Source organism: Scyliorhinus torazame, chromosome 14 (assembly GCF_047496885.1).
Source record: "Scyliorhinus torazame isolate Kashiwa2021f chromosome 14, sScyTor2.1, whole genome shotgun sequence".
Classification (NCBI taxonomy): Eukaryota; Metazoa; Chordata; class Chondrichthyes; order Carcharhiniformes; family Scyliorhinidae; genus Scyliorhinus; species Scyliorhinus torazame.
Genome location: NC_092720.1, coordinates 108,189,593 through 108,204,445, shown reverse-complemented (window position 1 = coordinate 108,204,445; position 14,853 = coordinate 108,189,593). Strand labels below are relative to the sequence as shown.

The window sequence follows — 14,853 nt, the reverse complement described above, 5'->3', positions numbered from 1 at the left end:
TGAACGGCGGGACAAGGCGGCGTGGGCGGGCTCCGGGGTCCTGGGGGGGTCGGGGCGATCTGGCCCTGGGGGTGCCCCCACGGTGGCCTGACCCGCGATCGGGGCCCACCGATCTGCGGGCGGGCCTGTGCCGTGGGGGCACTCTTTCCCTTCTGCCTCCGCCACGGTCTCCACCATGGCGGAGGCGGAAGAGACTCCCTCCACTGCGCATGCGTGGGAAACTGTCAGCGGCTGCTGACGCTCCCGCGCATGCGCCGCCCGAGGATGTCATTTCCCCGCTAGCTGGCGGGGCAACAAAGGCCGTTTCCGCCAGCTGGCGGGGCGGAAATTCTTCCGGCGCCGGCCTAACCCCTCAATGTTGGGGCTCGGCCCCCAAAGATGCGGAGCATCTGATTGGCGCCATTTTGGGCGCCAGTCGGCGGACATCGCGCCGCTTCGGGAGAATTTCACCCCAGATCCGGGTCCTCAGTGGCATAGAAAGCAGTGTTAACCACTGCGCCACTGTGCCACCCTGGTGGGGGGATGCAATTCCAACCAGTGGGAAATGCAATTCCGACCAGCGTAAAATGCCATGGAATCTGAAAAAGTTACCAACCATATTGAGTATCTGGTGTTGGGAAGTTATTATCTAGGCAGAATCACTGACTCTGCTAACAAGGCAAGCTTATCAGATGCAAATGAATTCTTTTTTGTTCCCTTTTGAAATGGGCATGGACAGTCCCAGGCATGATATGAGTCTGTTAGCAGCTTTGCATATATAACGAGTTTTGATTTGTGAGTCTCCTGGTTTCATGATTATAAGGGACCTGGAGAATTAGGTGTGAGATTCCACAACTGCAAAAAGCATACTTTTGTTCATGTTACTCCTGGACGTAGCTCTCAGACAAAGGGCCACCCTGTGGTCATGTAACTTGTAACAGCCATCTTTTTTGTTCAGCAAGAAATCCATTATTGAAAATAGTAATAAGGATAACATTTTGAACATACGATGTTGGATTTCTTCTCGTGTCATTGGAACCCAACTATTCACTTCAGTCATTGCAATAGCAGCCAGTTCCACATTCTTACCACTCTGTGTGTAAATAAGTTTCTTCTGAATCTTAATAGAGTTCATGGACTCTGGCTATGCTCTTCCCCACAAGTGGAAACATTGGGCGGGTTTTACCGAGCATCCTGCCGGTGGCGGGAGCTTCTGGCCTAATGTTGTCAATGGGGTTTCCCATTGAATGCACTCATCACCAACAGGAAGCCCAAGGCGGGGGTCCCCGTCTGTGGGACCAGAAGACCCCACCCACGTGAACAGCCGAAAAATTCGGCCATTGATTCTAAATCCATTCTATCACAATTCTAACGTTCTCCATTAGGTCACCCATCTGCCTGTTTTAAAGAGAACAGCGATCCAGCTCATTAATGTTTTCCGGATATCTATTCCCACACATTTATGGTATCATCCTTGTAAATATTTGTTGCACACTCTCCAGTGCCTTTATATCCTTTTTATAATATGGTGATCAGAACTGTACTCTGAGTACTCCGAGTGCATTCTTTGTTTTTTATAAATTAAGGGGCAATTTATTATTTATTTTTCCAATTAAGGGGCAATTTAGCGTGGCCAATTCACCTAACCTGCAGATCTTTGGGTTGTGGGGGTGAACTCCACGCAGACACGGGGAGAATGTGCAAACTCCACAAGGACAGTGACCCAGGACCGGGATTCAAACTGGGGTCCTCAGCGCCGTGAGGCAGCAATGCTAACCACTGTGCCACGTGCTGCCCTCTGAGTGCATTCTAACTAAGGTGCAATACAAGTTTATCATCACTTCCTTACTTTCCAATTCTATCCTTCTAGAAATAAAATCTCATGTTTCTTGCCTTGCTAACCTATGGCACATGTGTTAATGATTGGTACATTCGTACGTTGAGCTCCTTTCATTTTTCAACCCTAACCAGACTCACACCTTCAATGTAATAAGTGACCTCCTGTTTTTTTCTATCAAGATATACTACCTCACGTGTACTTCCATTAACCTTCATTTGCCAATTATTGTCCATTCTGCAACATTATTAATGTCCTCCGATAATTTATTGCAGCCCTCCTCAGCATTGCCTATCCCCCCATTCCAATTTGGTGTCATCCACTAAATTTCAAATTGTGCTTTGATTCCAAAGTGCAAACCATTGATGTAAATTGCAAATAATAATGGTCTCAGCGCTGATCCTTGTGGAACCCCACCGCCCAGCTCTGCCACTCAGAATAACTATTCTTTACTCCCCACCTCTTGCTTTCCATTTTGAAACCAACCAGCATTCCATTCTGCCATTATAGGCTCACACCTCCAGCAAAATACTTTAAAATATAAACGTACATGAACAGTTCTAACTAACGAAGTACACTGTGAGATGTCTCGCTCCAGCAAAATCTGGGCTATTAACTTGTTGCTGGGCACTATGGGTGTACCTACAACACCACATGTACTGCAGCTGTTCAAGGAGGCAGATCACCATCACTATCTGAAGGGGAATTAGGGATGGGCAGTAAATGTTGGCCCAGCCAGCGACATGCACATCACGTAAATGAATTAAAAAAATTAAGTTACTGCAAATTCTATTTTTCCTTACAGATGTACCTCTCCTGCTTTAGCATAAGAGGGCGCTGTTGGGTTAAAATCAAACTGGTCAGTTCTCAAATGGCAGCAGGGCTTACAGAATGGGCACATTATAAAATTCCTTCAGTCAGAGAAGTGACGTTTCTGTCTTGCAATTTAGCCTGAGCCAATTTAAACATTTTGTCCCACAACTAGCCAGCAGCGCATTCAAGGTCTGAAGCTGACTTTTAAGTTTTAAACCTTTCTTTTAATCACTGCAACCCATTACAGAATACGTAAGTAGCAATAATCTATTTGGAACTCTTTAAGGGTAAGTTGAAGGTTAGATTAATGAAGAGAACATGATTTTACTTGATGTTTGCAAATTTATCTGCAAACCATGTAAAAAGTTTAATTTGCAACCACTGTTAAATATTTGGAGAAGCTGGGACTGATTGGATGTCTAATTTTGTTTTAACAGTCACAATGAAGTGGTTTGTCTGTTTTGGGCTCTTTGTATTTCTCATCTTCAACATACTAACTGGTAAGTTTAATAAAATCTATTTCAGAAACTTCACTTAACTTCAAAATTGCTATTAACTTGAAAAGTTAATGTTGACAGTTTAAAATTATCCAGTGTGATTCTAAGCTGGTTTTATTAATTTTGCTCAGTGACCTAGATGAATCCTAAAATGCCATGTTGGCATCAGTCAAGTGAGGTATTTTATTTCAGGGTTATGAAAAGCCCTTTTGTGAATTGTGCTGCTCTGAATTCTGATCATTTTTCCATTTATTTATGTGCAGATGCCAGTGTGATCCGGCAGTCAGATGGTAAAAACTGTTATTTCACATTCTTATCAGATCTGGAAATGTATAAAAAAACTTTATTTTATTCCAACAGTTTCTTTCATTGTACAACTTATATATATATATGCTGTAATTATCCATGTGTAGGAATGTAATTTGGAATTGATCCATTGCATTGTTTAGGTGTCATTGGGTACAAAATAGTGATAGAAAGTAGGAATAAGATTCACTTCCCAAAGAGGCAAATTGCAGATCCTCTAGATTCGGAGGACAAATAAATTACTCAAATGCCAGAAGAAAACTTGAGGCACCGTCTTTAGTGAGTACAAATGGGCATCTGTTTAGGAAATACTTGGATCCATGCATGGGCAGTGGAAACCTGGCTGCTTACAAAAGATTAGGTGAAATTACATTTCAAATAATTTTTCCTTGGCAACACTTTTATAAAATATTTACATTGTCTGTATTAGAACTTAACTGTAGTTTGGGTTTTTCATTAAATCCTAACTTATATGGACACAATTAATATGGTCAATTTCAGAAGTAGTAAGAGGTAGGGAATATATATGTTAGTTAAATTGCAGTGATTTGATGTTTAGAGGGGGCTGTTTAGCACAGGGCTAAATCGCTGGCTTTGAAAGCAGACCAAAGCAGGCCAGCAACACGGTTCAATTCCCGTAACAGCCTCCCCAAACAGGTGCCGGAATGTGGCGACTAGGGGCTTTTCACAGTAACTTCATTTGAAGCCTACTTGTGGCAATAAGTGATTTTAATTTCATTTCATGTTGATATTATACTGCTTGTTTCACAGTAACTTCATTTGAAGCCTATTTGTGACAATAAGCGATTTTCATTTCATTTCTTGTATATTTTTCTGATATAAAGATATGCTATGCATAATTGATTCTCATGAGTATTGATATGCATGCATGATTAAGGTATTGATTTACCTATATTATATTTGTGTATGTTTAAGGTACAATGATCTGCAGTCTTTTTTTAAATTAGATCTAGTATTATTTTTTTAAAAACATTTTTATTCTCCTCCTTTTTCACATTTTCTCCCAAATTTACACCCACCAACAATAAACAATAATCAGTAACTCATGAAATGTCAATCCCCATATCAATAACAACAGTCCCATCCTCCCTCCAAACCCCCAAACAGCAGCCCGCATGTTAACATAAACAAATAACAAAAAGGAATCAGGAATCACCCATAGTCAGCATTAACACATACAGTCCCCCTCCCCTCAACCCTCCCAACCCCCCCCTCTAATGTTCAAAGTATTATGATGATACCATATTAATATGCCAGGCTGCCCATTTTATATTCATATCATTTTGGTGGTTCTGTGCACCTATCAGTTTATGTGGATTGTCTTTATTTGGTAAAATGCAGTACATAGTAGCCTGAGTGCCTGTTTTATTAAATAATCCTACTGAGAAGCAGACACATTGCATTCTTGTGTGAGAAACACCCATTTGTGGATTTTCCCTCCTTATTTAGCTCACCATGTGGAAAAACGAAGCCTGCCGTACTGGCCTTACTCCACTACCGACTTCTGGAGATATGTGGAATATTTCCGAAGCATTGGCGACTACGAAAGGATCCAGCAACTGGCACACACTTTCTTTGCTCATTTCTCCCTGGGGAATACAATGGGCTATGATACCCCAGAACAACAAGAAATTCAACACGAAGTACAAGTCGAGATTGCAAAGGAGGCACACGAGTAGGGAAGAAAAGGATACAAAGAAAGCACACCTTTTTGTTGAACATGTAAACAAATAGAATTAAAGTTAACGACATTAATACAGAACTATTGTAACATTATAATCTGCCTCATCCATCTATTGCACCTCTGTAGCATATTAATCGTATGACTCCTTTATCTAGAATCCTGTTACAGAATTTGCTTGCATTGTATTAAAAGCTTATCTCACAGTATGCTTCCTCATTTTATTTTGGAAAGAAATGGTTTTGTGACCATTGTGTCCATCACATCCATAAAACAAATAGATCATGGGTGGGATTCTCTGGACCCCCCCCCCAACCACGTGTTTCTTGCTGGCACCATTCGCTGGTGGAGGGATTCTCTCTTCCTGCCGCTTGTCAATGGGATTTCCCATTGATACCACACCCCACGCCACCGGGAAACCCGTGAGCGGGGGTGCACTGCCAGCGAGGAAAGGGAATCCCAACAGCTGGAGAATTCAAGCCTAGATTGTGTATAAATGAAAAGAAATAACAGAGTGGAATCTAAATTCCCAAAGTTCTTTATAATCTGTGCAGCACCCAGTGTAAAATTTAATTAGATAACATCTTGTAATTAAATGCAACAACAAATTATTTTTGTTTTTAAATATTTATCTACATTCTAGTACCTAGTGGCCGAAAGAAAGCTTTTCATTTAAGAGTATTCTGCTGAACTATGAATCCAAAGCAAAACCACGTCATTGATTATGTTTTGTAAAATTCCCTAAACTCACACTGACAGTACTGTGAGTTGTTGTGTACATGGGCACTTTTTCCTCTGTTCCAGTAAGCTCCTGACTCACAATTTATATCTTGGCAATCAGTTACAGTGCTTCTTCTCATAGGATGATGTACTGGTAGAATTCTTCAAGAGATTGCCTTTAGATGTAATTTATTTACTTAAAATAGCTAGGTTTCTAAATTTTCTGAAATACCTGACAGTGATTCACCAAAGTGAATTGCATGCATATAAATATTTTATTTACTTGAAGAGAAAGTAAAAAGAGAAAAAAGGAGTTTTGTGCCTGGTTCAACATGAAGGGCTGCCTGGACATTTCCAGCAGACAATGCTTTGTGAAATTTCAAACAGGCCTCCGAAGAACATCAAGATGAAAGGGCGTCAAAACTTTGTCTCTTCCATTATACTACTCTGCTGAAATTCTAGTGGGGGTGTGGAGATGCTGCCATAAATGTACCAGGACACATATTTTTGAGTCTCTCTATGTCACATCTAACACTGGGACTTGCAATGGGGAAAAATTCCATCCATCCCTTGCAAGGCCATTGGCAGAGGACGAGTCATAGTCAGATCTTGGAGTTTCTATGTTCCCTGGGCTGGGCGCAGATGAAAGGAATATTTTTGGTTTGCTTGCCCAGTGTGAAGCAATGCACCAGCCTGCCCAAAGGTACCCACTTGAGTACCAAAACCGGCTTGAAGAAAACGTAAGTCTATGGTTTTTAATATTCAGAGCCTCGAGAGAAGAGTTCACTGTGGACACTTGTACGTTCTGTTTGAGAGCAGATGACACCTTCCATCCCTGCTTAGACAAGACAGTGAGGGCTTATTTTCTGCTATGTTGAAGCCTGAGAGGCACCCTAGAAATGTGGGTGCCCGAACAAAGTAATCCAAATGGATGGCCACTGTTGTGCTCATCAATCTAATGCTGCAAGTATGGTCGGGCAGGTGTTAATAATTTCCTGCCTGACAGACATCAAAATTGAAGGTCCCGTTAGAAAAACACAATTGTAGTCATCAGCTTGAAGCATCTTTAAAAGATGTAAAATATTCCTTCATGACCTGTTCCCAGTAAAATATCACTGCGGCTATATTGTCTTAAAGTTTTTGAATTGTTTGTGCTCATCGAAACGATGAACGTCAACAATGGGGAATGGGTTGTTTGGAGAAACGAGGAATTCTTTGCAGAATTTTCGATTGTAAGTCATGGTATGGTCAGATCTTCAAAGCAACACTGCCTCAGAAGGTGGTGGAGACGGGAGTCATCGAATATTTTTTAAGGTGGAGGATCAAATGTTATCGGGGGTAGATGGGAATGTGGAACTTGATCCTATAGAATGGTGAAACAGACTCGAGGGGTCAAATGGCCAACTTCTATGTTTGCATTCCATGGGCAGGATTCTCCATTTGGGTGTTGATGCCGGGACTGAATTGTGTGCAGTTTGTGTTTCCATTAGGGACGCTATTCGGTAAGTGAATCAGGACATGCAAATGGGCTAGCTCTCTGTTGACACAAATTCAGAGCAATTCCTGGCCCAGTAGGCATTCTAATCGCTGGAGCCAGAATTAGCGCTAAACAGCCTGGCAGCTGGAGCTGTTTTTAAGTGCTCCACTTACCACCGCAGCCATGAAGGTGGCTCGCATAAGACCTGTCCCCCTGAGGTCGGAGTCCGAGATGGACCCACAGTTCCATTCCAGTGAGTTTTGACTAAATAAAGAGACCTGCACTCCCCCTCCCCCCATTGAGACCCCCTAATTTAAGTGCTTTCTGTTAGTTTCAGAGCTGACCACTTCAAAGTCACTCAACCGTGAAGGGAGATGAAGGGAAAGCATTTAACCCTGTTTGAAATGGTCCAGAGCTGTCAATCAAAGCTTGATGTTTGTAAACATTGTGGTTAGTTTCACACCTGACCAGTTCAAAGTTACTCATGGTGAACAGAGATGAATGGAACAATGCTGACAACTGGGCTATGGAAGCTGTCAATCACAACCTAGTAAAATCAATATCAAAGAGAAATGAATGAAAGGCTTGCAGATCAAAGATCTGAGGGGGCTTAAACCCAGCTGACTGTTTTTCTCTTTCCAGGAATTGACAGATGCTGCTTCCTGTGCCTGAGTCAGCAGATTTATTGCACAGGTGAAATTTAAAGCAGTGCTAATAGTCGCCATCTATCTCCGAAGGTGAACAATGGATTTTGACAAGAGACAGAGGAACTGTTTTTTTAAAACTGAAGCTGGTTCATCAATGGGAACACCACGTGTCCTAAACTCCTTTGGCCTTTGGGAGGTTCAATATTACATCCTTGGACTGGGAGTGCAGTCTGCTATTAACACCCATCCTATCAACACCAAAGCAGGACTCCAGGCTGACAACAAAGCCTATCCCAAGGCTGAACCCACCTGAACATTAACTTCTATGTGAAGGAACCCTCGCTGAACTCTGACATTTCCTGACTCCGACATTCGCACAAATTAATATCCCCATTTTGTTTTGTTTTTCTGTTTTAAGTTATTCCTACTTGTAAAACTCTTTCCAATCTCCTTTTTGTGTGTGCTTGTGTGTATGTAGTCACAATGACCATCCCCCAGGTTTGAAAGTGTGAATAAACAATACTTCTGATTTAACCATAAAGAGAATTTCCTGCACATCATGTAAAAAGTGACTTCACAAACAAGAGGGCTTGGGGAAACACGCCAGTGAATTTCAAAGAATAAAAACATCTCTGCTTATGGACAGACAGTGAAAAAAATGAAAGAGCTCAGTTTGCTTCTCTCCAATGTCCGTATCAAAACCAGAGAGCGTAGTTATTGAGCTTGAGGAGGTAACCTGGTTGAATTTCAGTTCACAGAGTATCCAGTTTTGGCAGAGGATCTGTAAGATCCTGCTGTCTGGAGCCAGTAATCAATGACTCTTCAACCTTGGGCAGTGCAGCAATGTGGTGATATTGGCCATCTATTATTCACTAATTTAAAGTTATGTCTTCTGAAGTGCACCCAAAATCAGACAGAGGAAATCTGACTGGTGGCTGGCTCCAAGACTTTCGGGCTGTTGCCTCGAAACATACTACCAAGCTCATTCATCCCTTTTCTCAGCCCTGGACTCTTTGCAGGACAAAGGAAACTGCAGCTCATTCTCAATGCAGTGTTAGGAAAACAACAATTGTATTGGTAAACATTAAAAATAAGGTGTAGTTTTAAGTGAGTTTAATTTAATGGCAGGAATTCTCCGGTCACGGCGATTCACTTTTTCTTTTGTGGCGGCTTGAGGTGGTTACAATGGGAAATCCCATTGACAAGCGCGGGAAGAGGGAATCCAGTAGCTAACGAACGATGAACGCCTGAGAAACACATGGCTCTCTGGGGACACTTGGGAGACTGGAGAATCCAGCCCAATGTTTCTATGCCGGTAGGGGTGAAACCTGTAGTTAGATTCATGCTGGACGAAGGTGCTTGTATGTGAAAGGGCCACAAGATGAAGATTAAATAAACCAGCAGTGGTTGCTTAGCAACAGGGGCCTTATAAGGTACAGAAGCTTTTATGTTTTAGTTTAGCTAATTTGATTGCAGTTGGAGTTGGGTAGTAAGAGAGAGAGCAGCTCTCACAGCTCTGCTAGGAGCAATTGATTTTAGGTGGCCTTGCTAGAAGAAAAGCCATATGATGGAATAATTGTTAAGAAAATAGATGCCGCAAATCTAAAGTCTAGTTTGTTAAAGAAACTGGAGAAATTAAGGAAATTTCCAAGAAGTTGGGAGTTAATGGAACAGAGGAAACTGGGAGCCAGAACAGATTACTGTTCAGTAAAGTTACAGAGAGTTGAAATACACTGGCCGTGAGGGGCCAGAAAGATATCTGCGGTAGTGCTAAGGTTTGTGAGAAATTACTACTTTTTAGGATACATTATTTGAAATAATTGTGAAAATAGGTGGCTGGACCTCGGAGTTTGTGTAAAATCCTTTAAGACAAAGGAAACCTGAAGGGAAAGGAATACAACCTGAAAGTGAAACCTTGATGGAAGCAGAAGAGGGATAGCATAATTTAAAAGAAGATTTGAAAGTGTGACTTTATAAAGCGGAATTTGAAATCACTCTTGTGGAAGACGGAGTTCAGTGAGACAAGGTGGCTCACGGTGTAAGAATCATCTGGGGGCATTTTGAGGAGAAATCCATAGACATTCACTTGGGTTCAGATAGGAGTGTGTCTTACCACAGTCATCTTGTGTGCTTAAAAGGGACTTTATCTGTTAATGAGACCATTGGATCTTAAGATGTCCTTTGTAATTCGTGTTAATCCTAAAATATGTGTGGAATTGATAAATTAAAGGGTGAGTAAAAGAGTATTGTAATCCAATTTTTTCATGTTAAATAAATCTTTTTTTCTTGTTGTTAAAACATATTAGCAGCCTTATCACTCTGTTCCTCTATGGTTTACAAAGAAAAGTAGAAGTTACGGTCTTTCGGGCCAGGGTTTCATTCTGGGATGTTCCAATCCAGATCTTCCCATCCAAATATAACATCAACTGGGATCACAACACCAGGCAGAGGTACTCTGTCCTTGGTGGGAGAGCTCTGTAAATGTCCTGGGATGATAAATTATATAATAGACCTCTGCTTCTTTCTCCACCACCTTGCATCCAGAAAATAAACAAATTCACATTGCGTTGCAGAGGAAAATCAGGCCCATATACTTACACGAGGAGGTAGTTTCCCATCTAATCTGTAGAAGTTGTATTTTTCTAAGTTTTCTTTCAAAGTTTCTCTTTATTACAAACATAAACTCTGTGGTTACCTCAGCCATTGACTTTCACCCGTTGCTATGGTAATGAAACAGCAATGAAAAGGGCTAAAGTATTTGAGATCTTGCAAGGTAGTGAGACTGAAACACAGATTTTGTTTCATTTGGTTGTTAGTTTTGGCATTGATATTATGAATCTTGCAGTGAGAATACAAGGGAAAAGCTAGCATAGTTGAGGATCATGCACTCATAGGACATTTTATTGAGTGAAGTCCACAAACCCTTTTTGTGGAAGCCCAGTTTAGAACTAATTTATTCAGCATGTCTGTCTGTGCAGTGAATCTGAGTGTCTATAGTTGTCTGCATATTATATTAGTGAATAAACAGATTAAAGACTGAAACTCGTTGAAGAGTATAAGTTGTCTTTAAGTGATTCTTCATAGGCATTTGTGTCATTATTTATCGCTTTGGTACAAATTTCTGTATCTAATCATATTGAAAGATTGGAATGTCATTCATGGCATTGTTCATGGAAAATCTGGGATTTGGCGGGGCGGGGGCCTGGAACGACTTGTACCTCAGCCTCATGGATGTTGTGATTCTTCCGTTGCTGCAATACAGCAAATGTAACGAGACAACATGTTACATGACTGACAGGAGGGAAAAAATGTCATCTTCCCGATACCGAAAAATATGGGGCCCGATTCAAGGATCCCGTTGCACCCTGTAGGAATCACAGTGAATTGCGCGCGCGCCCCAAATCAGGCTCCGCGCTAGACATGAAACCTTGTGCAAGTCACCCGACACGCTCCATCTGGCCCTCGCGGGGTGAGATCCAAATCTGAATATTTAAATGAGCCGTACGCTGGATTCACCTTGCGCCTGGGACTCACCAGCTTCGTCTGGGAGACCTCGCAGGGCACCTATTAGTTCTGGTCCACACAAACATGGGCCAGTCATAACGGCACCAGGTGGGGGGTCTCCCAAGCCATTGGAGAGCCCTGGATGGTCGGGGATAGGCCAAGGTGGCACCCTAGCACTCCCATTGGCACCTGGGTACCGCCAGCCTGGCATCCTGGACACAAGGCAGTCCTCAGTTCACACATCTTTGAGGTGAGTGCAACAAAGCCTTCTTGCCATAGTGCTGCGCTGCTCCTGATGCGCTGTTCAACACTGTGCCAGGACAGACAGGTTCCTGCCTCCATCTCCGTGCCAAGTTGGTCTTCACTGTGCTGCTGGACCCAGGGACCCTCCTCTGCCACCGTCTTGGATCAATACTGTGTCTGGGGTTGAGGAATATAGGGATCTCCTTCCTGCCTTGTGCCACACACCAGTGTCTATCTGGACTGCATGATTCATGCAGCCACTGCAACTAAGGTTGGACGTTCAACCCAGGGTGGACTGCAACGTGACGAAAGAGGGGGGGGGGGGCAGCGGCCTGTCAAAGACAAGGAGGCAATGTAGAAGAAGGAGGGCTGTGCAAGGTGGGGGTCAGAAGTGCGAGGGCTTGCAATGGTATGCAGAGGGGCAAGGAGATAGATGAAGAAGACAAACAATGAAAGGCAGAGGGAGGTCAAGGGGAGGGAAGCTGGACCGCAACAAGCTGCATGAAAAGCTCACAAACAAGGGGGACGAAGGGCTAAAAAATAGTTTACTTGCAACAGGTAGAGGTCCAAGCGGGCAAGGGTGCTCGCAGGTGACGGGCTCGGGGGGAGGGGGTGTCGAATCAAGGTTTTTCTTTTTGAGGTTGCTAGCCTTTTCCCTCTGGGTTGCTGATGTCCTGCACAGTGTGGTGAAGAAGGTGTGCTGGAGAGAGTGATATGAGTGTGCTGGACTGTTGTTTAAATATGATGGCTAGACCTTCAAACCCAGCTGATGGTGGGCAGATTAATTAGCTGCCAGCCTGCCAGGTGATTCGAAGGGGAATTCACCTGTGCATAATTAACAAGGTCCGAAGTGCAGAATCTGGCTTGGATCCCGCTATTCTGGCCAGCGGGAAAGATGGCACCAGAGTCACCTGCCACTGCATTTCATCTCATAAACAGAGAATTCCACCCATAACTTCCTGTTGCTTTCTCCATGGTAGCACCTCACCCAATCAGCATCCTTTTCTCCTCTGGTGTAAATTGTGTGATTGTTTGAAATTTGGCCTGTTCAGTGCAAGACAGAAAGCTTCAGCAATACATTTTTCTTTTCAGCAAGATTTAAGTTTTGTACTACCAAGTGACTGTGTCTATTGGTTTATTTTAGTGAAGCTATAGCTTTCCCCATTAATGGGAGACAGTGGCATAGTGACACAATATCAGTGGGCTAGTGATCCAGAAGCCCAGGTTAATGCTCTGGGGACATGGGTTCAAATCCCACCATGGCAACAGGTAGAATTTGAATTAAATTAATCAAATCTGGAACATAAAGATAGTCTCTGTGTGGTAGTCACCACTAGCAGTATTATATGTATTACGGTAAGGCAGTATAGTAGAGGTACATGGGTAAATCCCTGCCTGCTGGCTCCGCCCAGTAGGCGGAGTATAAATGTGTGTGCTCGCCGGTGCTGCAGCCATTCTGGTTCCAGCTTCAGGAGGCACCACATCTTGCTCAATAAAGCCTCGATTATTCCACTACTCTCGTCTGTGTGGTAATTGATAGTGCATCAATTTATTGAGCAAAGATTTTTAAAACGATGGATCTCCGCATTAAGCCTGATCGCCTGCAGCTGAGCCCTCAAGCAGCCAACGCTACGTCCGCCTTTGACCACTGGCTAGCCTGCTTCGAAAGCTACCTCCGAACATCCGCTGAGGAACCCTCGGACGCGCAGAAGCTCCAAGTCCTTTATTCACGGGTGAGCCCTGACATTTTCCTCTCATCTGGGATGCGGCCACTTACTCCGAAGCGATGGAGCTCCTGAAGGGACATTACGTTCGGCCAGTCAATCAACTATACGCCAGGCACCTCCTGGCACGAGACACAACTCCCCGGTGAGTCCCTGGACGATTTCTGGTGCACATCCTGGGGAGGAACTGTGACTGCCAGACTGTTTCGGCAGTCCAGCACACAGAACTTTTAATCCGAGACGCCTTCGTTACGGGCATGAGGTCTGCGTACGTCCACCAGCGCCTATTGGAAGGGGGTACGGTTGATCTTGCGGGAACTAGGCAGCTCGCAAACCTGTTAACAGTGGCCTCCCATAACGTCCAGTCGTACGCCCCCGACCGGGTGGCACCCTCATGGGCATGGTGGGCCCCACCAGCTGCCAACTCCAGCTCACCTCAAGCCTGCGCCGCGCGTCAGCCAGCCAACCCTGGGGGACCCAAATGCTATTATTGCGGGCAGAACAAACACCCCCAGCAGCGCTGCCCGCGTGGAGCACGACCTGCAACAGATGTGGAAAGAAGGGACACTTTGTTTCTGTTTGCCAGGCCCGGTCAGTCGCCGCTGTTTCCAGGCCCAGCGTTCCAGCACCCCCCACATGCGACCCAGGGGCGCCACCATTTTCCTCCTCGCAAGCCACGTGCGGCCCGTGGGCGCCGCCATCTTTGATGCTGCAATCTACGTGCGGCCTGTGGGTGCTGCCATCTTTGATGCTGCCCGCCATGTGCGCTTCGTGGACGCCGCCATCTTCGGCGCCATTTTGGACGGCGCCTCAGGACCCCTGCTCGTCTGGCCGTTCAGCGCCTGCCGCTACCTCCACCACTACTGACCAGCCTGGGGCCTCCTAGCATCTGCTGCAGCTCGCCTTGATCACCCTGGATCAGTCCCGACCCCGCAACCCCGCGACAGCATCGACGATGGTGAAGGTCGATGGGCACGAGACGTCTTGCCTTTTTGACTCCGGGAGCACAGAGAGCTTCATCCACCCCACGATGGTAAGGCGCTGCTCCCTCACGGTACACCCCATCACCCAGAAGATCTCCCTGGCCTCCGGATCCCATTCTGTGGCAATCCGGGGGTACTGCATCGCGACCCTCACTGTCCAAGTAGTAGAGTTCAGCAACTTCCGGTTCTACGTCCTCCCCCACCTCTGCGCTGCCCTGGACTTCCAGTGCCACCTCCAAAGCTTAACCTTAAAATTTGGCGGACCCCTACCCCCCTCACCATATGCAGCCTCACGACCCTTAAGGTCGATCCACCTTCCTTGTTTGCAAATCTCACCCCGGATTGCAAACCCGTTGCCACCAGGAGCAGATGGTACAGTGCCCAGGACTAGACCTTCATCAGGTCGGAGGTCCAACGGCTT

At 44.6% G+C, this 14,853-nt stretch overlaps 1 protein-coding gene across 2 annotated transcripts; it reads left to right on the top strand.

The window, feature by feature from the left end:
• Positions 1-2,739: 2,739 nt before the first annotated feature.
• otos (otospiralin) lies at positions 2,740-5,343 on the top strand. Of its 2 annotated transcripts, none has more exons than XM_072473500.1 (4): positions 2,740-2,881; positions 3,067-3,129; positions 3,390-3,416; positions 4,903-5,343. In XM_072473500.1, exons 2-4 carry the CDS (start codon positions 3,072-3,074, stop codon positions 5,130-5,132), a joined length of 315 nt encoding a protein of 104 aa, XP_072329601.1. In that variant the 5' UTR covers positions 2,740-2,881; positions 3,067-3,071; the 3' UTR covers positions 5,133-5,343. The 2 variants fall into 2 exon arrangements, with proteins under 2 accessions (XP_072329601.1, XP_072329602.1); XM_072473501.1 differs by having other exon boundaries at positions 2,791-2,916.
• Positions 5,344-14,853: the final 9,510 nt, after the last annotated feature.